At 35.5% G+C, this 26962-nt stretch overlaps 1 protein-coding gene, 2 non-coding genes and 1 pseudogene across 4 annotated transcripts; 2 read left to right on the top strand and 2 right to left on the bottom strand.

Moving 5' to 3' along the window:
* Nucleotides 1-7691: 7691 nt before the first annotated feature.
* Nucleotides 7692-12683, bottom strand: LOC144573449 (uncharacterized). Its single transcript, XM_078323236.1, has 6 exons — nt 12507-12683; nt 12106-12292; nt 11861-11998; nt 11256-11372; nt 9193-9841; nt 7692-8954 (listed from the first exon to the last, which is right to left on the bottom strand). The coding sequence occupies exons 2-6, from the start codon at nt 12283-12285 to the stop codon at nt 7846-7848; spliced, it is 2193 nt and encodes a 730-aa protein (XP_078179362.1). The 5' UTR covers nt 12286-12292; nt 12507-12683; the 3' UTR covers nt 7692-7845.
* Nucleotides 12684-16939: 4256 nt separating this feature from the next.
* Nucleotides 16940-17158, top strand: LOC144573697 (small nucleolar RNA U3). Its single transcript, XR_013518068.1, has one exon. It is a non-coding gene; the product is annotated as a small nucleolar RNA U3 (small nucleolar RNA).
* Nucleotides 17159-17181: 23 nt separating this feature from the next.
* Nucleotides 17182-17371, top strand: LOC144573698 (small nucleolar RNA U3). Its single transcript, XR_013518069.1, has one exon. It is a non-coding gene; the product is annotated as a small nucleolar RNA U3 (small nucleolar RNA).
* A 4324-nt stretch (nt 17372-21695) lies between these two features.
* LOC144573311 (scarecrow-like protein 34 pseudogene) lies at nt 21696-24538 on the bottom strand (annotated as a pseudogene). The gene is made up of 2 exons (XR_013517925.1): nt 24355-24538; nt 21696-24004 (listed from the first exon to the last, which is right to left on the bottom strand). The product of XR_013517925.1 is annotated as a scarecrow-like protein 34 pseudogene (transcript).
* Nucleotides 24539-26962: the final 2424 nt, after the last annotated feature.

The following is a 26962-nucleotide window of genomic DNA, read 5'->3' as shown; positions in this document are numbered from 1 at the left end:
TACATTAAATTAATTACAAAATTTATATATTTGACATGTAAACACATTACTTGTAAAGTATAATAGTTTCAACAATTTGGATTCGTCGTTTGATGTCAATTATGTAGTTATTGGAGTTAAACTCACCAAAGGACTTGGTGAGCTTAGAATTTTTAATAAACCCGAAATTCTGCTTTTAAAATTTTTAATCAATAGGGTGACATAACCGAAATGTAGAATTTAATTGCATTTTAAAAGAATAAAAGTCGGCTAGCTTATTACGAGGGCATACTATTTCAAATTTGACTCGAGAACATAATAAATAGAAACCCATAAAAATGGCAAACAACAAGTTTAGAAAATGATCTTCATGAAACTTGTCAATAGAAAAAGTTGTGTTGCAATCTCAACCCAACCCCTTCATACAGATTAAGAATTGTGTTGCTGTCCACAGTCCAATGACGGTTTTAATTTCTTCTCTAGATACTGCAAGTAGGCTAGCTTAATTAATTTCACTAAGTAGACTTCAATTTTAATCTTAGATGGATACTGGTATTAAGCGGGGAAATTGTCAGAAAGAAGGGATGAGTTATTTTATTTTACTGTAATTGTAAAACTATTATTTTCAGTTAATGAAATATACCTAAACATTGTAAAGTGGAACGGGGGCATGGTTAATTCAAAGATGACAGCTAAGTAGCTGATAAAATTCAACCTTTTTTGACATCCAAATCCCTATTTATGTACTATGTTGCAGTCAATTTTAATTGGCAGGCAAAGCATGTCTGCCGGCTCTCTGTCTCAACTACAGTGTACAGAATTGATAAGTCCACTGTACATGTTCAGTAATTCGGGTATGTAATTGGCAGTCCAGCACATCTCTTGTCTGAGTTGGCTCAATGTGAATCAAAGGGATCCGGATGTGCTGAAATTCTAAAGAGAATTTCAGGTCCTGCAATTTCGAACTCTTCCTATCTCTCTCCTCTCTCTTCGTTCTCTCTCATCAAAGAGTTAATGAGAGAGAAAGAGGAGAGACAGAGAGAGTTTGGAATTGCAGGGACCCTGAAATTCTTTTTGGAATTTCAGCTGATCTGAATTCGAATCAAAGATACATAAGTCGAATTCGTCGCAATTTTTATTCATAAGATATAAAATAAATAAAATATTAAAAATAAGAAAAGTTGACTGGGAATTCTAAAAATAAGAAGGCGGTGCTACCATTTGGGACGCCAAATAATCCTGAATCCCCTGCCAAAACAAAAACAAAGAAAAAAAATATAAATGGGACTCCAAATGAGAACAAAATGCTAAAAAAAGTTTCCAAAAGTGGAACTCCAAATAAGACAAACAATAAAAAAATATAAATTTTTTTTAAAGTGGGACTCCAAATCTTATCAACGATCCGAATTTTCTTTTTTAAACTCGCATCGCTATCTCTATTTCTTTACTCGCTGCTCATTTTTATTCTTTACACGGCTGCTTCTCAAAAAATTCGGATTGTTGGTAGCATTTAGAGTCCCACTTTAGAATTTTATTGTTTATCTATTTGGTTATTTGTCTTATTTGGAGTCCCACTTTTAGAATTTTTTTTTGGATTTTGTTCTCGTTTGGAGTCCCACTTATTTTTTTTTTGGCAGGGGATTCGGGATTATTTGGCGTCTCGTAGGGACTCCAAATGGTAGCACTGTCTTCTTATTTTTAGAATTCCCAGCTAACATTTCTTATTTTTAATATTTTATTTATTTTACTTCTTATGAATAAAAATTGCGGTCGAATTTGTATCCGCTGCGCTAACTCAAAAATGAATCTTTTGAGTTAATACATCTAGACCGTCCGATCAGCTTTAAGATTCATGCGAATTAAATCTGCACTAATATTAAAGACCCCCCCATATTTTAGATGGAGGCTGAATAAGCTATGTTTACAATCAGACGACCAATATCTATTAGCTCAAATGATGCTCTTTTGAGTTAATGCAGACTTCTCATAAAAAAAATGGTTAATTTCTTAATTCAGACGATGCGGACTCCGATAAGTCCGCTGGACTTTGCCTCACTGGAGTCATTACTCATTACACTAACTACTTTTGTTACCCACACAAGTATACTCTTTTTTATATAAAAATTCCTATTCATTAAATGTTATAGATCTAGCGTTTTGGGGCAGCAGCCAACAAGAGAGGAAAATAGTTTGGGGTAATTTTCTGTGTATTCTCTTTCTAAAAAGTTTGAGTACAAAATGTGTATAAAAGAAAACTTAGAAATATAATCCTATAAAAATAGGAAATAATAAATGGTGAGATAAGAGACATTTACAACAATTTCTACTTTGGATCGAAATCTCACGTAAAAGAGAAAAACAAATAGACAACAAAACTAACAACCAACAAAAATTAAATTTGAACAATAGTTGCGCTTCATGGTCGGAATAGGCTTGGTCAGCATATCGGCTGGATTGTCGGTGGTGCCAATATTCTTTATCTCTACTATGTCCTTCGAGATAACCTACTGAACAAAATGATACTTGACATCAATGTGTTTGCTTCTTTCGTGATACACATGGTTCTTCGCCAAATGAATGACACTTTGACTATCACAAAAGATGGTAGTTGGACCACCATGTGGTGAAATCTCTTCAAGCAAGCCCTTAAGCCATATTGCCTCCTGAACGCTTTTAGTAATCCTCATGTACTTAGCTTTTGTGGTTGATAAGGTCATGGTGGATTGCAAATTAGCATTCCAACTAATTGCACATCCACCCAAAGTGAAAACATAATCGGTCAAAGACCGTCTCTCGGATGGTCACAGAACCGTGTGCGACTGCTAAGTTATCCAGAACCTAGATTAAACGAGTTTGAATGATAAAATGCCTGAATCTCTAGAAGCCTCATCTTCTAAACACTTAATCAACTACCACTTCACTGTTGTAACTGAACATTACAACTAAACAACCAAACCAACCTAAAAAAACCGATAATCTAGACTTGATTTGCAATTAGATTTCTTAATACACCATCTTTGCGGATTGACACCCCGATTTATACTATATGATATGATCATGCGCTTGTGAATCGATTGTAGAGTAGACAATTAGAGTTATAAATATTATTAGCTCTGATTTTGACCCATCAGGTTATGCCAAGGGGATCCACTATCGCCCATGCTCTTCAATTTAGCAGCCGATCCATTCTAAAGAATGATCTCAGCAACCAATTGTATCATCCAAGTCGGCATTACGAGAAAGGTTAAAGACTCATTGCTAGCGTTCCAATATGCGGATGATACGGCTGTCATTGCAGTGGCCAATGTCTCTTCACTAATTTCACTAAAACTTGTAACTCGAATCTTCGCTTCCATTCCGGATCTCAAGGTAAACTATGATAAGAGCTTGTTTATCCCGATAAATGTCCAGGAATTAGATTTGGCTTGGATAGGTGCAATTTTGGGCTACGCTAAAGGTCAATTCCGAACCCCTTACCTTGGGTTGCCTCTGACAATTCTCAACCCGTCTAAAGAACAGTTCATGACACTAGTGGAGCGCATAGAAAAGAAGTTGGGGGGTTGGAAATGAAAGTTTATTTCGAAAGGTGGTAGACTACAGTTGGTCAAGTCGGTTCTCTCTTCTATACCGATATACAACATGATGTGTTTTTGATTGCCCCAATGGATCATTATGAGGATAGACAAGGTGAGGCGCCAATTCTTATGGGGTAAACCGACTAATTTGTAATGTGGAATATTGCTCACAAACTGGACGTTGGTTTGCACTCCAAAAGTCTAGGGGTGGGGGGGGGGGGGGGGGGGGGGGGGGGGCTTTCCAATTTAAACATTGTTAACATAGCTCTTATGCTATGGTGATGGTGAAAGGGATATCATGAACCACTGTGTCTTTGGTCAATGACAGTCGAGATGTTACGACGAAAGGGAGCCACAACAGAGGACCCAAAATTTTGGTTAATTACAGGTTCTTTCTTTTGGGGTCAGCTGCGAAAAATGAAACAAGTGTTTGATTGGAACACATCCTGGACGATAGGTGATGGGACTTCAATTTCGTATTAGTTTGATACATGGCTAAGTAGGTCCCGTGTGATAGAATTGGGGCAGGTACATGCTGATGAACGAATCTCGCTTCGGGATGTGTATCAAGCATTGCCTACGATAGATCCTACCATAAATTTACAAACTGCAATCAGGTTTACAAATAGTAAGGATGCTATTTACTGGCTTTGGGAAAGTTCAGGGGTTTATTCTGCTAAATCGGCCTATGAAATGTTGTCAGGAGGAGGGATGATTAAATGCCAATTTTACTTTATATGGGTTTTAAAATTCCCTCCCCCTGTCAAATTATTTGCATATTTTTTGTTACAAGGCAAACTCCTAACAAGGGATAAATTGGCAAGGTGAGGAATGTTTTTCGGGTTACAATGCCCTCTGTGTCTAAACTGTCCTAGAGAATCAATTGTGCATATCATCTTCTTATGCTCATAGCAGTAGAGGTATGGTTTCACACTCAACTCCTGATGGGATACAAAATTTTTAAGCCATGTGGGGCAAGCCTCTTGGTCGCTAGCAAAAACAAGCTCCACCATATCAAAACAGGAATGGGCAATACGATTCACCTGTGTGGCGTGGCAGATCTGGAAGTTGCACAACTCGGTAATTTTCAGAGAAGAGAGGAGGCCTAGTAGAGTAATTGCTGAGTTTGCGATGCATGGGATGTCGATGTGGCTACAACATTGTCAGTTAAGTAGTTTTAAGTAGTTAAGTGCTTAAATAGTTAAGTTCTGTGTTTTGTATTTTAAATTTGAGATGTGGCGTTTTCTAGTACTGAAACGCTGTAACTATTTTTGTTTTAATCAATCACTGGCATCTGCTCCCAGCTTATCAAATAAAAAAACATTGGACTAGATTTGTAGATGTAATTAAATTTGCTAACCAATTATCTAATAAACATAGAATTGATTTTCTCTTAGTTTGCAGTGCAATATGCTGGACTATTTGGAAGCATCAGAACTTTGCTTTGAAGAAGGTAAACAGAAATCAATCAGACAACTAACTTTTCTAATCACCTCTCTTGTGCACTATTGGACAGGTTGGGTGACACAGCAGGTGGCTGCTTCTACAACACTTTGGCTACCCTCTGACATTGATGTTCTTCCACTAGCAAGCTGGCATCCAGATGATGCGGCTGACTTCTCCACAGTTGATGAAGACCTAGGGAATCAGATGGCGCTTTATGAAGAGTAAATGTCTCAGCATGACTCTGGCTTTCATGCCAAAATTTGTAGTTTAATTTACTTTCCTCAGCCCATTGGAGTGGGTTAGTTATATCCTTCTTTTGTGCTCTGGCTTTGGACCACAATCTAGCATAGTTATTAGACAGTTGCTGTCTGTTTTTAGTTCTCTATAATGCAGTGTTATCAGAACCGGACCGGACCGGTGGTTTAACTGAAAAAAAACGGAACCGGTCACATGTCCGGTTCGATTTTGCAATCAGATCGTTTCAGCTAATGAACCGGTCAAAAAAGATTAAACCGTCCGTTTTTATTAAAAATCGCTGATTTAAACCGTCCGCTTCAAAACAGGTTTTTTAGATCTCCTCCTCCGATATCATATGCTCCTTTCCTTTCTCAATCAAATCTCTCCATCCTCCGATTTCTTGACTTTTTGAAATAGATTTTTTTTAAATCTCCTTCAAATCTCTTCTCTGTAAAGATGGAAACCATTTTTTTTTAAATCTCCTTTTATTTCAATCTCCTCTCTGATAAATTGGCTGTGGATCAATTTCGTTTTCAACACTTTGTTTGAAAGATAATCACAAAAGAAGCTACTAAGATTAAGAACTGTAAGTAATTTTATGAATATTTTGTGTTAATTTTATTGAATAGACTCATGCATACAAGATGTTTGATGAAATGCTCAAATCAAAGAGCATGTTGGTTATGTCCCTGCCAAAGCTAGCTGGTACTAAGATAATCAGAAACTCAAACTGTTTTTGAAGTTACTTTGAAGTTCTAATATGTGTACTTGATCATGAGGAACAATTGCTGGTACATTTTTTTCTTTTATTTGAATTAATATTGAATTTATTTGATTTTCAGAAACTGTACTGGTACATCCTATTGCAATTTAGGGATCTTTATGCAAATTTCTAAACTAAAAGTGTTTATTATGTAAAACATGCGATCAAGGCTCTGTAGAATAATATTTTCAACTATTTTTCGAATGCCAGAAAGCATTACAGGTGTGGTCTAGGATGGTTTTTAAGCTGGGGGTGCAAATCATGCAAGCAGGTGAGACAGTGCAGCAAATCTTTATCAATTCAAGGCAACATGCATTAAGAAAGGGTATGAATAACAATGAATGGAGTGTATATATATTCTTCTCATCGACATGTTGGAGTTTGTGGAAGCAAAGGAGTAAGATCTTGTTTGAAGGGAAGATAGTTCCTGCTAATGTGCTAGAGAAATTAACAATTCAAGAGGCGTTTCTTTGGGAGAGATTTTGTTAAATAATTAATTTTTGCAAGGCCTACATCTTTGTGGTCTTTTGGATGTATTTTTTTATATTTTATTTTCTAGTAATCAACTTGACATCCACTGTCAATATTTTTAAAAATAATGTTTATTTTGTTAAATATGGCATTCTTTCTTGTAAGGACTTGGACGAATAATTTAAATAACTTGCTAGTATTTCAGGTGATTAGTTGTAATTGTATTAAAAAACCAGCAGTTGAACCGATTGATCCGCTGGTCCGACCAGTGAACCAATGACCCGAAGTTCTACCGGGTTGATGTCCGGTTCGGTTCTGATAACATTGCTATAATGGTTATGATTGTCTTGCAGTAGTATTACTACTTTTTGTGTTTTATAAGGGATTAATGTTGTGGAACTAGTTGCATGAAACTACTGTTGAAGGGTGTAAGTTAACTATTTTCTTCGTAGAAATGGGCTTCGGCCTTTTTAATCAAAAATATGTTATGTCGAAAATACTGATTTCAGAATTGGTGTAAAGATTTCAATAAAGACAATTGCAAAATTTTGTTTTTCACTGCTTGCAATGAATCTCAATAAATCGTAGACCGTGCCGGGGAGGGTGGTTTTCATTGTATGAGTCAGGTGACAAGTCAGATCTGGGTCCCATGCGTCAGAGATCGGATTGAGATAAGAACTCAGTATTACTATTATGACTCGCATAAGTGTGCGCTAACGTGATAAAAAGGGAGCACAGCACACTGGCACAGACAGACGCGCATGTGGGCGCCACATATTTCTTTTGTCTCAGTAGAATTCATTTGGACTTAGCTGTGTAGCTACTACATGGCATTCAAAACAAAAAAAAAAGAATTCATTTGTACTAACCTGTTATATTGGTTCAAAAAAATTACGATTTTGATATCCAAAAAAAAAGCATTTTCGTTTGATTTTACTAATCTACCAAAACATCAAAATGTTAATTAATTGAATGCAAGCCCAATGTGTGTTTGGACTTTGGATTTCGTTGAGCCCACGTAACAGATCTCAAGTCCGTAATATCAACTCCTTGTACCTGATCTGATCTGATCTGAACCCATATTTCACAGTGTGATGGATTCCAGCTTTCGAAATTAAGCATACACAGCAAACATACGCACCAAAAACAGCATAACTTGCATTGGTAATTAACACTTCGTGTACTACATACTTAATACTAGAGCATGGAGCAACGAAATAGAACAAGTTAACAAAATCATGACTATTACCACTAAGTCAACTTGTCCCATTTCCCACAAGTCCCTAAGCCAAAAGTACAAAAACGAGAGAGAGTGAGGATTCACTATATCTCTGTTGAAGCTAGTCTTCAAGTGCGATTAAAACCAATACCAACCTATTCAAGCGGTATAAAATCCTGGCCTGTTATCTCCATATGTTCAACTGTTTCTTTACTATTTTCATCATGTGACTCGAGAGCAATGTAGTCTTCAATTGTTTTGCTCTTTTGGCAAAACCAAGATGGATCCATTTCCAACTTATCAGCAACTAGGTTACTCTTTTCATTATGCAAACACAGGTTGTTATCTTGGATTTCAATTACAGGCTCCGTGTCAATAGGTTCTGGGTTGGATACGGATTTTTTTTCGTCAGTCTTCTCACCAAGTACTGGTAACTCTGGCTGACCTACAGAAAAGTTTGCAATTTGTAGAACCTTTTCTCCTTTATGATTACCTTGAAACCCCTCAAGTGGGGTATCCACTAATTCTACCTCAGTTTGAGTTTTTTCCCTGGACTTGCAAATGGAGCCCTGCACAAGTTCAGAATTTTTTTTACTATCCACTCTAGCATCTACATCCATGGTGGTATCAGTTATTACCATACTATCTCCATCTAAAGCAGATGCAGTACTAACCAAGGAAGGCCTGATTAACCTCCTTTTCTTCGCATCTCCTTTATTAGCTTCAACGCTTAACTTGTTACCCCCATTTCTCCTATTGAAATTCACAAAAGGTATTTGGGTTTCATCAGGCCCCAAAGTCGAATTTGATACTGAGGCAGCGGGGATCACCTCCTCCATTGTATCCACCACATCAAAATATGAGCCTGCCTCAGTGTCCGTATTTGTATTCATGGACTGGCTCGTGACTAACCTCCTTTTCTTTTTATCTCCTTTCAGTTCGATGCTCGATTTGCTACCCCGATTTCTTCTTTTGATATTTACAATACATATTTGCGTTTCACGTTCACCAGGACCCAGTGTTGAAACTGGTGCAGTAGGGCCCAACTCAACTCCATCCACCACCACAGCTGTATCTATATGGACAAACTCTTGACCTTGAACATCCTGTTTGTTGTAAACGGGTCTGGGCTGTCTGGCTTCTCTACTATGACCTGGCTGATTCTTGGCAGGGTACACACCTATCTGACAAGGTTCTGTCTCCCGTGCTGTTCTCTGCGGGTTTCGTGCTAGGCGCAAGAACACACTTTTTCTCCGTTGTACATCTGAAAAGAGACCAGGTTTAGGATTTGTGTTTCAGTTCAGGGACAGATTTGGATTCAGGCGAAGGTTTCGACTAAGGGTATAGTAGAAATTTCTTGGAGCTAGTTTCCCAATTTAAGAAAGAATGTTGACCATACTAAGGTTTTGATATGAAACAATTAACTGATTTCATGTCTAACAATAAGACCTGCTTTCTGACTTGTATTTAAATTATTGGAGAGACTTAATTGTAAATCTGACCTTCTAATTGTGATCTGCTATTGTAGACTTGATCACTTAATAGTGATCCACCATAAAAACCGGAACATGCGCAAGGAGGGTCTGGATCATAAAGTTGTGCACCTTGAGGAGAAGAAAGGTTCGGATGATTATAAGCCGACAGAGTAACTTGTTGGTTGTCTGGGTTAACCTGTAATCCACATCGGCTTTGTTGTAGTAAACTTGAATTGTAAGCCATATCTGGTACCAACTTCTCAGTGCACACCTCACAATTACCCATACTAGTACAATACCTAAACCATCCCTGCTGTTGGGCTGGTTCATATGTGGGCTGGCACAAATTAGCATTACCAGTATGGCAAATTTGGGTTTGGGTTCTTAACACATCTGTGTCAATTCGGTGATGCGGATTAATGTTTCTTGGAGTCGCTAAATTCATGTCCGAGTTCATGAAATGCATAGCCACTTCAGCACTAGGATTAGGGTTTCTGACGTGTCTATGTATGGTCTGGCTTAGGGTATTTGTATTAGACATGTCATCGTGCTGTTGATGTACATAATATCTTTTCAAAGGTGAGTCTGTCGTGGAGCTCAGATCCCATCTGTTAGTGATTAATTGAGGTAATCCCCTAACTTCCTTTTCTTCAAATAGAACTAGAAGCCTTTGAACCTGAAATTTAAATAGAGAGTTTAAAAAAAATTATAGTAAAATCTTAGTATGGTAAGAACTTGCCTTTGGTCTAGTGGCTAGGGGTATACAAAAATACTGTCGACCCACCCGACCCGTCTAACCCGTCCGACCCGACCCATATTTTACCGGGTTGAGATGTTACTGGGTCGGGTACGGGTTGAATTTTGACAAACCCGTTACTCTGGGTCGGGTCATGGGTTTGTTCTTAATAACCCGTTTATACCCGGACCCGGCCTCAAATAAATATTTTGTCTAGGTTTCTACCCAATCTGAGGTGGTCTCCTCGACGCCTTGATCTCCTAGACGGGAAAATCGGTACTAACATTAATTAGTCTTTAACTCTCTTCAAAACCCCAACATACTATCTCTGTTTCACCAGTATCCTTCTTTGTTCAACATACTCTCCCTGTTAAGTCTCCCTTCTATCTCCTCTCCAGTTGACAGGTTTAAGCTATTTCCAGTTTCTCTTAAGGTGCCTTGTTTAATTTCTTTTTTTGAAGGTTGCTAGCTATATTGACTAGTACAAATATATTTGTTCCAATTGGAAGGATAGCTCAGGATTCATTACGGGCAACTAAATATTGATCCCAACGTTTCAACTACCGCATTTATTTATTCTCTGCATTGAAACAGAAGAAAATTTGATTAATTAAATTATTTTCAATTTTTTATCTTTTCAACTTTCGCATTTACTCTTCTACGGTCAAATCAAGTCATTTTTGGCTCTCTGCATTCGAGTACCAGTGTACCACACAGCTTTGCTTTACTTTATATTTTCTTTTGTTAAACAACCTCTAATAACCTTGCTGTAGTCAGTTACCACTATATGAGAAACAGAGAGAAACCACCATGAATTCTATCCGATTTGGGAGATCTAAATATTTGAACACATCGTCTCTGGAGCAAAGGTCATGATATGAATGGCCACTTTTACAAAATTAACCCGTCTAACCCGCATAACCCGTAATAACCCGTATATAAAAAAATAGATGGGTTGGGTTGGATTATGGGTGGGTCAAGTAAAATTTTTTTTTAACCCGGTGTAATCGGGTTGGATTCAAATTTTAATAAAATATCATCGACCCGCCCGTTGTACACCCCTACTAGTGGCAAAGGCACATGGCTCCCATGTGGGACGTTATGGGTTCGAAACCCACAAGTGGGGAAATCTTCTATAATAATACATAGGAGTTTGAAAATGTGTTGGGTGGCTTGACTCCCAACCCATGATTTCAAAAAAAATCTTAGTATGATAATTCAGTGTCCATGTCAGGGAGGGTTTCCATACAACTGAGTATGCGCCAGCACTTCAATGTACTAGGCAAGCAATGTAGTCACAAAAAATGTTAAGAAAAATGGAGTATTACAGAAGGAATGGGTATAGTGGGGGAACCTGATCGAAGTTGAGATCAAATTTGAACTTTACTTTGGTAAAGTACTTCTCCAGGATTGCAGGCTTGAACTCAGGTTCTGTCAGTGGCTTGCACTTTCTTATAATTTCGAATGGCACCTGCAGAGGAGTGCTATTAAGGTCATATTTAGCTGGGACTAAAAGTTTGATTCAGGACCATCCGAAAACAGTGATTTTGTAGTAAAAAAAATTTCAAAAAATATTAAATTTGGTATCCAAGCACCTTTTAATTCCTAGATTCCAAATACGAAGAATCCAACAATAGAATCAAAAGTGGTGAGATAAACCAGGGCATAAAAGGTAACCATGAAGTTCCTCTAATTGGATCCACATCATACACACATAAGTTGTTCATCACCAAGCTTAGATTAATTCATATAAGGAAAAAAACCCACAGTGGTTACACTGTTAGAAAATATAAATAAAACATCCTTTGGATGAGAAATACAACGTTCACAACATGTCATTTTGTTAGAAAAAAAATTATATATATATATATGATTTACTAAGGCAGTTCAAATTAATACCCAAATGTAATGATGTTAAAAACATATAAAATAAATTGTTCCAGCTTTAATTTGTTGTACCTGAGCAGGATAGGTGGTGCCAGTGGAAGTGAATGCCTGAGGCGCAATGTTCATGGCACCATTAGAAGCAGCCTTGAAGACACCATACATCCTTCTATCATCAGTATCAAATAGAAAAAGAAGCATCTTGTCTGTTACCTGTTAAATTGCATGGTATTGATGGGGGTATGGTTGCAATAAATAAATCGAAGAGCTAAAAGCAAAATGTACTTACGAGTTTAGACATTTTTTTTTTGTAAAACTACCTGTCTCACAAAACGCTCTCTGCAAGCCGGAAGGCCAAATATTCTGCGACTGAAGCATTCTTTTCTAGTGTCATTGTTGCACATGAAGATAGCACCAGCTAGTTCTGGAATGAGTTTGTCTTGGCGCGGTTCTTGATCATGGCAGTGATAGTGTCGGCTGCCATGGTAACTGTTCCTCATTTTGCCCCTGTAAAGTGTATACCATGTATTATACATAGAGCTAGGATTAGTAAAATAAAATCAGATTGAATGAAATATATTTTTTTCTCCTAAGATTCTCACAAGATCAACAATAAAAACTAAACAAATTCAAGAAACCTGAAATTGCAATAACTAGTATATTAACACCAGAAGCTTCCCCCAAAACTAATGGATATAAGCTACAGAGAAAGAGTGGCAACCTTGAAAGGAAGTAGGAAGGGCGAAAGCGGATTTGCCTCCTTGCGTTCTAATCGAGTCAGTTGGTGTTCTTGATCGATCGAGGGGATTGCGATTTCGAATTACGATGTGGGGGGGGGGGGGGGGGACGAAAAGACGGGGGTGGGGGCGGGTTTTTTTAATCAAGGGTTTTGTGGAAGGAATTCGCATCCTCTGAGATATCTCATATTTTCCTTGACTTTTTGGAAAATCTTAACCGTTCAAAGACGTTCTACGCGAATCTCAAAGCTCAAACAATACTGGCCCCTGCGCTATCCCCGAATAGGCACCGGACACGTAGGTTACGCAAAATTTGAGATATCTCAGAGGATACGCACTCTTGTGGAAGATGGATCTAGAAGAAGGGGAAAAAAATACAAACGAGTTAGCGGCTGTGGATTTGGCGCGCTAAACCGTGTCATAGATAATTATTTCCAATCTTAATTTTTTTTTGTTAAGGTATCATTTTAAAATGAATTGAGGTGAGATATGTCTACTCATCAAAAAGCGGTTTGCGCAATTAATATCTCTGTATAGTGTATACACAGAGAAAGGTGAGACAGGCAGACAGCAAAAAGATCCGCAGCACTTTGATCAAAATATGAGGGATCCACTTCTAGGTTACAGTACCATATAATAATTTGATTTTATAATTTTTAAATATTTGATCCAACTTATTCAACATAATATTTATATTAAAACATATTTAAAGATCAAATTTCCTTTTTTTAAATATTTTATAAAATTATTGTTTTTTTAGTAGTTTAAAATTGTCTAAAAAAACAATTTTGTAAAATACTTAATAAATAATAAAAAATTCAAAAAGTGTAAAATTTAATCTCCAAAAACATTTTAATATAGATATCATGTGAACAGTTTGAACTTTGAAAATCACAAATCAAATTGTTGTAAGATGTTGTAACTTACAATTATTGCAAGTGGATCCCTACTCTCAAAATATTTACCAATTAAAATTTTATATTTTATATTAAAATATTTATTTAAACAACTCTGATTTTTATAATTTTTATAATTTTTCAAAATTCATTTTATTATTAGCTTAAAAAATTTATTATTTTTCAAAAATCCTTCGTGTGAAGTTAAGGTGATGCGGTAAAAATTGATTGAATGTAAAAATTATAAATGCATTACTCATAAGATAAATTGATTTGAACAATGTAGATTCGTTGATTCAGAATTTTCACCTTTTAAACAGAGCGCCACTGGGGAGAATTTTTAGTGATTCTAAAATCCTAGCGTAGGTGTCCAAGGCGAAACGCTATTCTCGCTATTCTCGCTATCCTCTATGGAGCTGTGCGGAGCTTTTAATCTGGTCCGTTCGTTTTGATTAGACGGACCAAATCAAATCTCAAAATTTGAGCCCCCTCTGATCTGGTCCGTCCGATCAAAACGAACAGACCAAATTAAAAGCTCCGCAGAGAATACTCTCGCGCCAACCCACACCCCCCCCCGCCCCCCCCCCCCCCCCCCCCCCCCCCCCCCCCACCCCCCCCCCCGCTCCTATCTGCTGCTCCTATCCTTGTAGGCCTCGTCCCGAAGAGAACAGTACCCTCCCTCTTTCTCGGCTCTACCTCTTTAATTTAATAAATATTTTAAATTATGTGTTTAAAGATTCATAACGAAAAATATCAATTATTAATAGGAATTTTTATGTTTGTAACAAGTGATTATTAATTAAAAATTAACGGACTTGCCGGTTTAGGGTTTAGTACGAAATAGATACTAGTAAAGTGTAAAGTGAAGAGATTATAAAAAGCCAATAGTTTATTTACTCAGCATTAAAATTAATTTCAAAAATATAATAATCGATGGACATAAATGGCAATGATAATTAAAACTGCCAAGCTCGATTATAATTTGTTTAACCAAAAATTTGATGTACAAACTTCTTCTTCTTTTTCTTTTTTTTACCTTGCATTTTTGTTGCAACCGGCAGTCTCCATATTTCAAGTGCTTATAAATTTTACATAAATAATTTGGTTTAAAAGCCAATAATAAAAATTAACTCGTGAAGTTGAATCGCAATGGTCGGGCTCGTAAGACTCCCTCCCTTCTTCCTTCTTCCTTCTTTCTGCAATCGTATAAACTAGTAGAAGGAAAGAGAACACTCAACAGAGAATGAAAGGTTGCAAGTGTATCGCTGAAATTAAAAAAAGATCGTCAGCTTTTTACGGAATAAATTCTCACCAAATCTCAACTATTTTCACGAGAAAATTTGGAGGCGAAAATTTCTCTTCAAATCGTCCAAAGTGAAGTCGATTTCTTTCCTCAAAAAAGGAAAGAAGCCGTTTTCTTTTCTATTGCTAATTGTGTTCCGATCATAGAATTTGAAACGACATCAATTCTATTTCGCGTTTTAATTAAGAAATTGATGATCCGAGCAGATCAGGGGCAGAAGCAGACATACAAACTATGGAGGTCAACCATAAATATGAGTCAATCATAAGAAAATTTTGTTCTATAAATGAGAGTCAATTTTACAGTATTCATAATATTTTACCTTAAAATGTATAGAAAATCACATATAAATATAAAAATTTAAAGATAAATGAAAATCAATTCACCTCTTTCCTCATGTGGCTCCGTCACTGAATCTGGCCCTTAAATCTTAGAAGAACTTTTTTTTTGAAAATTTGGTAGTAGCTACCAAGGTTCATGAGGAGGAATCGAACTCTCGACCTTTGTGCTACCTCCCCTTTCTCAAATCTTAGAAGAACTTTTAGGCCAAGTGATTGTGAAGTAGCGACAAATGAAATTCCCAAACATAACATAGGTCATGTTTGGTTTGGTTGTGGAGTAAGGGGTGGATTAAATTCCGTACTCCACACTTAATCCACCAAACAAGGAGTAAAATTGATGGAGTAAGTAAGAATAGGATTTGAATTAATCCGGTTTAGCTTACTCCACCAAACATAATTAACTTACTCCACCTTAACTTGGAATAAGTAATTTACTCCGGATTAAAATTACTCAACAAACCAAACATGACCATAGTCTTTATTCTAACAATATGAAAAAAATACTAACTTTGAGGGAAAAAGAAAAAACAAACTGGAGGAACACCATTTTGCTTGTCCTTGCAAATTGTATCCTCATTGTGTAGCAATCCATTCTGTTTTTTTCATTTTTTTTTATGAGCCTACAAGTACACACCAATACCAGACTTGTCAAATTCGTACTATTCCATTCAGAATTCCAGTTCTGTTTTATTCCAAAGGAAAAAAAAAAAGAGGGGGGGGGGGGGTGGGGGGGGGGGGGGGGGAACACAGATTATCCAATTCTGTATCATGTCAAATTTAAATCAATGAACAGAATGGACAAAACAATCTAAAATTCATGACATTTTATATTGGTATAATATGTTCTGACCTACTTTTTTAGCGTTAGTTATATTCTTGCTATATACCATATCCAAAATGATATTCATATTATAAAATAATATTCATGCTTGTTGGTTTAATTGTTAACTTGAAATTGGTTAGTTTTTATGATGTTTGTTGGTAGGTATTTTCTTAATATCTGTATGTGTCTTTGGTTGAAATTGATACTGGTACCATAGGTGATACCGGTTACAACTTTGTAATGCATATTTTGGTTTTCATATTAATGTAAATCGGTGGCATGGCCACTTATTTAAAAAAAAATGTTAACATGAAATATCTCCCAAAATATATATTACGCTGTTGGCCCATAATACTTTTTTCTTGTTCTTACATTAGCGGTTTTGCATGAAACACTTAAACATGCAAATTTTGATAATCTGAACTAAGTTGAATGGCATTACAGTTCATAGAGAATTTTCTTTTATAAACCATAATTAGAAAAAAAAAAAAAAAAAAGATTTTTATGAAACTAGCATGATTACTTTTTTTTTTTTACAAAAACTATAAAGACCAAAATTGCCATTTCAGCTCCCAAATTTTATTTTTTTTGGGACTGAAATGACAATTCGATTCCAGTTTTTACAATTTTTCAACGTATTTTTTTCTCAAAATATGTGAAAATGTCATTTTTGTCCCAAAAAAACACATTTTTTGTAAAAAAAAAAAAGTAATCGTGTTGGTTTCATAAAAATCTTTTTTTTCTAATTATGGTTTATAAAAGAAATTCGTTCATAGAGCCACAATAGACAGTCTAGATAATTGCGAGTTTACATGTAGGACAGTTTTTCTCTTTTATAAGAAAAAAAGGGGCTCAATTGATTAGATCTCTCTATTGGGCCGGGCTTTGAAACTCTTCCAATCAAACAAGACCTAAAACCGGTTCATCCGGCCCAGATGTTACAATCACAAATGAGTCACTCCGGTTTACTCCTAACGGTTTACATGTTAGTCCCACCATCAAAACTTAAATGAATAATGAAGCGTTAATATAGCGACGGTAGCACAAGATAATCACGACCTTACTTGAACAGGATCTGTTCTATAGGATCGTACTACTGTCTCCTTGAGAGTAAAGAAGACAGGCACCAAAGTCTGGTTGATGAACCACGATCACTGGATCAGAGCGTGATTAACGGTCCTGATTCTTCTGACTGAGGGATCCTGTGGCTGTAGATGATCGTTTCCAGCTGGCCTTGGTCTGTTGGGATGGTCCAGTGGTTGTCTGACAGACTCTTCCCATCCAATTTTTTTCTTTTCGATTGGAACCCGCTTCTTCTCGAGATTTATTACAACAGGCACCAAAGTCTGGTTGATGAACCACGATCACTGGATCAGAGCGTGATTAACGGTCCTGATTCTTCTGACTGAGGGATCCTGTGGCTGTAGATGATCGTTTCCAGCTGGCCTTGGTCTGTTGGGATGGTCCAGTGGTTGTCTGACAGACTCTTCCCATCCAATTTTTTTCTTTTCGATTGGAACCCGCTTCTTCTCGAGATTTATTACAAAATCAGGGTATGCATTGCTTAGCTAACAAGATATATTTATTATTCTTTAGTAATTATGGTCATCAGATAAGAGCTTTATACTATATGGAGATGATGAACCCATTCTTAGGCTTAGCTTTTTGGTATCTTTTCTTATTCGCAACTGTCAACTGTGCATATCCAACAAAAATTTTCACATTGCAAACGAACTGTTTGACGAAATGCCTGACAGAAGTCAGATATATTATTCGTTACTAACTATGGTCATCAGATAAGAGCTTCATACTAGATGATGAACCCATTCTTAGGTTTAGTCTTTTGGTATATTTTCCTGTTCACAACTGTGCATATCCTACCAATATTTTTCACATTGCAAACGAACTGTTTGACGAAATGCCTGACAGAAGTCAGATGTCCCTGTCTGTCATGGCTTGCAGCCTTCGATCTGATGATATACTAATTAAGTAATTAAATTTGGAAACCATGCCAGCACTATCATCCTATTCATTCTAGTATATGTTAAAGTGTGATAAATCCAAAATGAAGTACCTGTTTTTTTTTTTTTTTTTTGGTTCTTTCATGGCCCTGGAGCAGAAAATTCATGTCTCCATCAAATTCCACATTTTCAACCCCTGGAGCAGAAAATGGACAAGGTTGGGGAGACAGATTGAATAAATTCAATACCCACAACTCGAGAGGGTTTCAGAGACTCAGAAGAAATCGCAATTCTGAATTATCAAAGCTCTTGAGGATGGGGCACCCTGACAAAAGTAAAATTTGCACCAGACAACTCCAGCTTCATTGCACCATTCTAGGTTCGATCGTCGCCATATTGACATTTTAAACAGACCCAACTTCTCGATCTAATGATTGGCAAGTGAAAACAGTCAGGTAGGTTAGCAAGATGATTTTCAGACATACACAGAGTATAAGGATTGTGATGACTGCGTATATGATCGCATCCCTAGTGAAAGAAGACATTCAGCGGAGCGAAAAATTGGTAATAAAATTCTTGAATTTCTCATGGCCATCTCTACATGTTATTTTCTCTGATCCTGTGCCAAGCAAAATGCCAGCAATTAGGGATTTGATATAGAAGGTGCTACTGATTCTGGTATTAATTTAGCGCAAATTTCAGGACCATATTTTGAGAAACAATTCGTGCTTGGTTTACTGATTCTGGCTTAAAAGAATTAAATTCAGCAATTTATTTTTTTCTGACAGATTGTGATATTCAAGATGACATAATTACTCACATACTCGATGTTAATTTGCGAATTGTGACTACTCCAACTGTTAGGCTTGTATAACAGAAGTTGTAGAAAATTCTAAAAAATAATATTTGGACCATAAATAAATACCTTGGAATGGTTGATTATTTCATCGGATAATAACGGAAATTTTTATTTATAGAAATTATTAAATTCAAATGTACGACAATAGAAAGAGTGTCTCGTTTTCAATAAATATAGAAATATATAATTCATTGAGTCTAATCCAACAATGATCCATATCCAAATATTATGCTTTTCTGGGTTATGTGCAGATTAGAGGTTGATTCTTCTCTAATCGAACGATCCGAATCCAAACTAAAAAATGAAACATGGATTTGAATCATCAAGTCCAATTCATAATATTTTGATCGGACTCAATGAACCAGATTTTTCTATATTTATTGAAAAAAAAAGCACTCCTTCCCCTTTTATTTCTGTACTCTGATTTTATTTATTTCTACTGATAAAAAAAAAAAAAAAAAAAAACACTCCTTCCCCTTCTATTTCTATATTTGGATTGGAACAAGGCTCGGCTGGTCCATCATTCATGTGTCTTACTCTGAGAATTTCATGGCTGCTGCAACGCCATATGTTTTGCTGAGCAGTAGAGCGCAAAACCTTTTTACCGTTATAACTATGAAATTATATATAACAGAAAATTTAGTTGCGTCAATGCGTGTAGTTAGGTAGTAATAGTCCAAATTAAATCCCAAACATTTTTTTTTTTTTCCGAAAGACATTTTCCCGAAATTTTTGTTAATAGCATAACAAAAAAATAAATAAACCAAAACACTCTAGATTTGAGAGATTTTCATATTTACCCGGACCACACAGTCAATCTGCAGCTCATTTATGAGGGACCACATATTAGCTTAGAGGCCTCCAAAACTTAAATATATTCAATATTACAGTGCATTTTTTTTGTGTTTTTTGGGGACCTCTAAACTAATTTGTGGCTTCTCATAAATGAGTTGCAGATTAGCTGTGTGGCCCGAATAAATATGGAAATCTTCCAAATCTAGAGTATTTTTGTTTATTTTTATTTTTTTTTGTGCTAAAAAAAAATTTCGGGATATTTTTATATTGCATATATCGATGCAAATAAGTTCAATAATTAGAAGCTTATGACGCTACAAAATATAAAGAACTAACAATAGTAAATTACTAATTATGTTATGCTAAAAAATTTCCAGTACAAAATGATATAAAAAAACATTTTTAATAATATTGTTGACAAGACATTTGTTGAATGACCTTAGCATGCTATGACTTGAATTTCTTGACCCACCTCACTTCATCCCAGCCGACTATCATATAATATTGGAACACTCAACCCACAGGAATCAAACAGATTTTTTTATTTCTATTAAAAAAAATATATAAATTTAAAAAACTAACCCGATTGCCTGTTAATTTTCAAATCTACCCAAACCGGAAAAATTTTTTCCGATTTCAATACCAATTTCCGGAAATTGGATCCTAAATCCAGAATAATTTTTTCCGGATTTAGGATTTCTTTTTTTTTTTTTCCTAAATCCGAAATAATTTTTTCCAGAATTAGAATTTTTTTTTTTTAGGAAATTTTTTTTTAGGAAATTTTTTTTTTCATTTTTTAGTTTTTATTTATAATTTATTTATTTATTGTATTGAAGTATTACAAATATTTAATATATTTTTTAAAAAATAGATGGAATACTATATAATTTGATTTATTCGAAAGACTGCTACAAATAATCCGGATCAACATTTTTCATGCCGGATTTTTTATGGCCGTAAGAAAAAATAATATAATATAATATATGTATATGTATATGTAATATAATATATGTATATATATGTATATATAATATAAGAGGAGGGTTCCAATGCCTCATTTTTTTTCATAACTCATCATACCTCATATTTTATATTTTCGTTTTCAAAGTCCAAATTGTCGATCCGAACCGTTCAATAAAATATTTATACTAAAATATGTATGGAGATGAAATTTTATATTTTTTGGATTTTTTTTTGCTATTTTTTAAGATAGGTACAAAATCACTCTTTTTGAACCGTTCATAAAACAGTGATTTTCTACCCATCTTAAAAAATATATTATATTATATATACATATACATATATTATATGTATATTTTAAAATATGCATATTTTAGTATAAATATTTTAAAATAGCAAAAAAAAATCCAAAAAATATAAAATTTCATCTCCATGCATATTTTAGTATAAATATTTTATTGAACGGTTCGGATCGACAATTTGAACTTTGAAAACGAAAATATAAAATATGAGGTATGATGAGGTATGAAAAAAATGAGGCATTGGAACCCTCCTCTTATATTATATATACATATATATACATATATTATATTATATTATTTTTTCTTACGGCCGTAAAAAATCCGGCATGAAAAATATTGATCCGAATTATTTGTAGCAGTCGTTCGAATAAATCAAATTATATAGTTTTTCATCTAATTTTTAAAAAATATATTAAATATTTGTAATACTTCAATACAATAAATAAATAAATTATAAATAAAAACTGAAAAATGAAAAAAAAATTTCCTAAAAAAAAAAAATCCTAATTCCGGAAAAAATTATTCCGGATTTAGGAAAAAAAAAATCCTAAATCCGGAAAAAATTATTCCGAATTTAGGATCCAATTTCCGAAAAAAAAATTTCCGGTTTGGATAGATTTGGAAATTAACAGGCAGTTGGGTTAGTTTTTTAAATTTATATATTTTTTTTGATATAAATAAAAAAAATCGGGGAATCAAATGTCTACATTTCATGATAGCGAAAGCTAACAATCATGTGATGAATCACCAAAATATAAATTTACAACATGGCCAGTTGCAAATTTATAAACCAGATAAGAGATATCCAAAGTAGCTAGTACAGAATAATTAAGGCAAAAATTTTACATTCTAAATGCTACATAACACAAATTGAAAACACATTCTGAAAGAAAACAAATAGTTCAATAAATGAATAATTGCTGCATTTACACCTTTTCATGAATTGCTAGGTTTCCATGTAGACATGGCGTACACTATTCTTCCCTTCCAGCCTTGCAATAGCCATTTAGAATCCTCATCTATCACAAAATCTTTATGATGCAATACTTTCACCCTTTTCTTCACAAAATTAAACATTTCAGAGTCCAATGGTAATTGCTCAAATCCAGCTCGAAGGTTTCTAATCTGCCATTGCCTATAAGTTTCAGGTCTCTCCACCCGGTCTGCCCCTTCACATGCAATCACATTTATTATATCTCTTCCAAACATGCCCCTCTCTATCAACCCCCTCTGTTCATTGTCCCTCGGTACTGTTGTATCAAGCATGTCAAATAAAGATGAGTAGTGAAACAAGGCCTCCCGAAACCGAGTCACGAAGAAGGGGGCACCATAAGACCCGTTAATAATTGCGTGTATGAAGACACGTGGGTTAATTTGCCTGATGGTTTTTAAAACCCGATCCCTAGGGCTATCCATTGTCACGGTCTCATCAACAAGATTACGAAACCGGTACAAACAATTTACAATGACAACCTCATCCTGCCTTATTCTAAGATCTTCGACCCGAATCATGTCCCATTTTAAAGCAATGCCACGGTACTCAAACGGTACATTGAAGCTATTCGCATATTCTTTCAACCGTCGGCCTGTCTCGTCAACCTGCTCAGTTGGCCGAAACCCAGGTTTGGGCACATCTATACCAGTGATCCTTAGCCTAGGAGTGGGGCCCGGTCTCTTAGCCAAATGCTCAATCAGCGAAGGCCACTGAAACCCGAAATATATCCCAAAATCAACTATGTGTATCCTCGAAGCCCCCTTTATAGAGTTAAGAATTGTCTTATTAGAGAAGTAATAAGTTGCTCTCTTGAAAGGGCAAGCTAAAAGGTAAAGTCGGTATGCCTTGAGGTAATCAGTGGCAGTGGTCCTTCTCGCCATGAGCCGGTGGTACAACTGGCTTCCAGTTCCTGCCAGACGGGCCTCAAGCCCATCAGCTAAACAACTTGCCAGTCGTTGGGACCCATCACCATCAGGTGAAGCATGCTTTCGAATGCTCTTTAGGAGCTCATGTGCTTGACGCCAGTTGTCAGATGAAATTGCCTGAGCACAATTGATCAGGAGGGATCTCAAATCAACCTCACCTCCTTTGCTTTGTTTCTTGCTTCGTATCTTCCTTTTCTCTTGGTTGTCCTTGGAGCTCTTACTACCTTCGAGCTCCATTATTTCTCGTAAATGATTGATCTCATCATTGCAATGACTACCGTCGGAAAGAAGCACCTTGTCGAAATTGGCGTCTCTGACCGGCTCGTCAGAGCTGACAGCCGAGTGCTTAGAGAACCTCCCTTCAGAAAGTTCCAAATTTTCGTCAAACGGATTCTTCCTACCAACTGTACCAAATTTTGCAATTTGCCTCTCTTGATCTTGCAACTCTGATTTGACAATTCCAACCTGCTGAGCTTCCTTTTTTGGTTCAGAGCGTGCTGAAATCTGATTCACTTCCAAATTAATCACAAGATTGTTGATATTTGGAAGAAATTTCTTTGCCTCTTCAATGCCCTTTTCAAAATGCCAGAATGGTGACTCTTCAACTGTCAAACCTACTGTCGGACCTGCATTTACAGCAGTTTCTTCTGGAAAAGTTTTGACATTTACAGAGAAGTCTGAGGCGTTGAATTGGGTCCAGTTACTATCTGCCACCCCACTACTGTTATTGGTACTGCTACTGCTAACAGAGTTGCTGGTACTGCTATCACAAGGACTATTGAAGCTCTGATGGATGACAGGATCAGATCCACCGGGGGAAACACGGCCACTGGAGGAATGAGGGTATTCTTGTCCAAGAATATCATAAAATGGTTTTTCGGTTTCTCTGATCGCTGCCTCCTCACAGTATGAATGGATCTTCTCGTCTATGCCTTCTTCCAGAAGCATCTTGCTTATGTAGTCCAGAGATATGTTTGATGTAATCTCACAATATTCAGGACTCTCACCTCTTTTATCTACAGTAAAGTCTAAATTGATTTCTTTGAAGTCGGTGGTCAAGTCTGCTTGGGGCAAGTTGGAATGGAGATCTCCAGTTGGGTTGGTAACAGGGATTGTGCTAACAGTTGTGTTTGCTTGGGGCAAATTGCTGCTAAGGCCTTGGTCTAAAAAAGGCTGTGATTGGTTGAATGAATTGTACAAGGGATTATCGGGATTATCATCAAAGAAGAATGAATCATATGTTAATTCATTCATTGTACCAGAGGAATCTTGGTTACCAGAGCCAAAAACCATTGAATCATTAGCTTAAGAGAGAGATCAGCCTGTACAATTTACAAACAAACAAGAATAATTTCAGCATAAAAGACTCAGATTTGAATAAAGTGCTCAAATCAAACTAGGGGTAACTGGACCATGTGGGGCCCAATGTGAAGTGATCAAACACATACATATTTAACTCAAAATTTAGCAATTCTACAGCATGCAAGCATCCAAACTCTTCTAATCAATTCCACAAACAACATGTGGGCATTTTCAAATTACCAGAATAGAACTGAACTATTTAGGCTAGCAAATACACTCCTAAGTCCTAAGCATCAGAAGCAATTAACTGTCTAATAGTTGAGATAAAAAAGAAACAAATTGGGATCAGACGGGAGAAAAGAATTGGTACCTTTCCGAAACCCTAGCGCAAAAGAAGAAAGGATGCAGGAGCAAGAGAGCGAGAGAAGCAGCGATAGCAATCGTTTAGTACTATTTATGTTAATATTTCGGGATTTAATAACACGTGGGTAGAGTAAGGACTATTCTCTTGCTGGCTTCTGAAATTAAGAGGCATAAATGCAGAATCTTTTGAGAATTTGGTTTAGGGCCATGTTGAGGAGATTGCGATTCTCTATCTAACCGCATTTAATTTACGTTATTTTATTTTTTATATCGATTCCATGTATACATTTATGTACCAAGCCTTATAAAATTATGAATATGACCGGCTATAATTTAGAGGTGGCAAAAAAGCTCGTAGCTTGTGGCGATCATAACTCGTACCTGATTCGTTCACTCGTTATTGGACCGAGCTGTTATTGAGCTAGTTCGTCACTTGTTCGGTCCAGAATTAACGAGTTCAAGCTAGGCCTAGCTTGCTCGCTAGCTCGGCTAAGCATCAATTTGTGAATTTGCATGAATTTGTGTGCATTTTATACTGTCTAGTTCGGTGTAACTCAGTTCAGCTCGATCAAAAAAATTTGTATAATTTATTTTCTTCTTAAAACAAGATCTAACCAGACCCAGCGAGCCAACTCGTCATCTCGCGGGTTAGCTGGAGCTAACTTGTCATGAGTTCAAGCTTAAGTTTTAGCTCGGATGACTTAGGTTCGTCTCACTTGGCTATAGCTCGGTCCATAATTAACAAATCGAAATAGAGCTTAGCTCGAACCGAACCAGCTAGTTGCCGCCTAGCTCGAACCGAACCAGCTGGTTGCCGCCTAGCTATAAATAAACATATTAAAAAAATGGAACGACAGAACTATTTTGTCGGGTAGTTTGTATTTTTGTTGTGGGACAGGTACCCGAGAAATATGGCGTTGGATAGACCAGGTTCTCTGCTCTGCAAAGATGCCGCCGCCATCTTTTAATATTATGGATAATGTACCAGTAATTGTACTTTAATAGGATAATAAAATCAAGTGCTAATCAAGTTGTTGACTATCGGTATCAAATTGACTATCGGTATCAAATTCTTAATATATCTCCACTAATACCGTGTAGAGGGGCCTTGTAGCTCAAGTTACCTCATAAGAGTCATTCAGAAAATGAACCATTTGACGAAACTGGTCCTGATAGATAATATATGTATAGTAAATGAGTTTATAAAAAAAAATAAAAAATTTCATTTTCGGAAAAGAAAATTTTCGGTTTTGAAATAAAAAATCGGAAAAAAAAAATCTGGAATTGGAAATTGGAAATTTTTTTTCTAGTTTTGGGATTGAATTTCCAGAAAAAAAAAATTCGGTTCTTGATGTTGAAACTGGAAATTTTTTTTCCGGTTTCAATAGTTTTGGAAATACGGTCGGAGTTTGAATATTTTTTAAATTTTATTTATATTTTGGATATAAATAAAAAAATCGGTCTGAGATATCTCAGAGGATACGCACTCGATAGATAATTCATATCATCTGCATTAACTCAAAAAAGAATCTTTTGAGTTAATGCATCTGAACCATCTAATTAGCTTTAAGATTTATGCAAATTAAATTCCTACTAATATTAAAGATCCCTATATTTTAGACGAGGGTCGAATGAGCTTCATTTATAATCGGACGGCCAATATGTATTAACTCAAAAGATACTCTTTTGAGTTAATGCAGATGATTAAATTCCTACTAATATTAAAGATCCCTATATTTTAGACGGAGGTCGAATGAGCTTCATTTATAATCGGACGGCCGATATATATTAACTCAAAAGATACTCTTTTGAGTTAATGCAGACGATACGGACTCCCTGGTAGATTATTACTTGCATATCCCTACGTAGTTGTGAAAAATATTTAGAAATTTCTTGGATTCGTTAATAAATAATAAAGTCAAAATTGGAAGTTAGAGTAAAATAATGTCAAATTTAATTAAAATATGAAATGGCAATTTAATTAAAATAAGAAATTTCTTGAATTCACAAACATTTTAGTTATTGTAATAGCTTAATGACTCATAATTATTAAACAGAAAATTAATTACTAAATGAACTAACAAATACGTCAATATTATAACAACATATCGAACACGGTCAATAAATGCCATATTTTCTTGTCTACAGATCATAAACATTTATTCTATTGGTTTTGGAAACATATAATAACGTCTTTATATTTGGATAATATATGAGATTGCATTCTTAAATTGGAGATTTTTATTTATTTTTATTAGAAGAGGATTTAGAAAAAATTTCAAAAAAAAAAAATAGAAAAATCAAGACATTTATATGTTTGAAAAATCAAGAAATTTCGAGTAAATATCTAGATAAATTTAGACTTTTATACATAAAATAACATAAAAAAGATGTATATTTATAAAAGCCAATGACAATCAAATGTCATTAATTTTATAAATTTGATTTAAACACACCAAATTTAATTTATAGAATAGTGTTTTATTTATTTATTTATTTATTCTTGTAAGTAGATCACGTCTACCATTCTCTCAATGACAATTGGCTGTCGTAGTCAATAATTGCAGTAAATATGAATTCATATTTATCACTGACAACTTTATATTTCTTTTAAA

Source organism: Carex rostrata, chromosome 21 (genome assembly GCF_964058835.1).
Source record: "Carex rostrata chromosome 21, lpCarRost1.2, whole genome shotgun sequence".
Classification (NCBI taxonomy): Eukaryota; Viridiplantae; Streptophyta; class Magnoliopsida; order Poales; family Cyperaceae; genus Carex; species Carex rostrata.
The sequence above is the reverse complement of the archived record's forward strand: the minus strand, read 5'-3'. Positions and strand labels throughout refer to the sequence as shown.

Coding starts and splice junctions, on each gene's coding strand:
- LOC144573449 (XM_078323236.1), bottom strand. CDS start 12,285: ATGAGGAACAGTTACCATGGCAGCCGACACTATCACTGCCATGATCAA. Junction 11,373..11,860: donor GCACCACCTATCCTGCTCAG/GTACAACAAATT, acceptor ACTCCTCTGCAG/GTGCCATTCGAAATTATAAG. Junction 9,842..11,255: donor TTGATCTCAACTTCGATCAG/GTTCCCCCACTA, acceptor TTTAAATTTCAG/GTTCAAAGGCTTCTAGTTCT.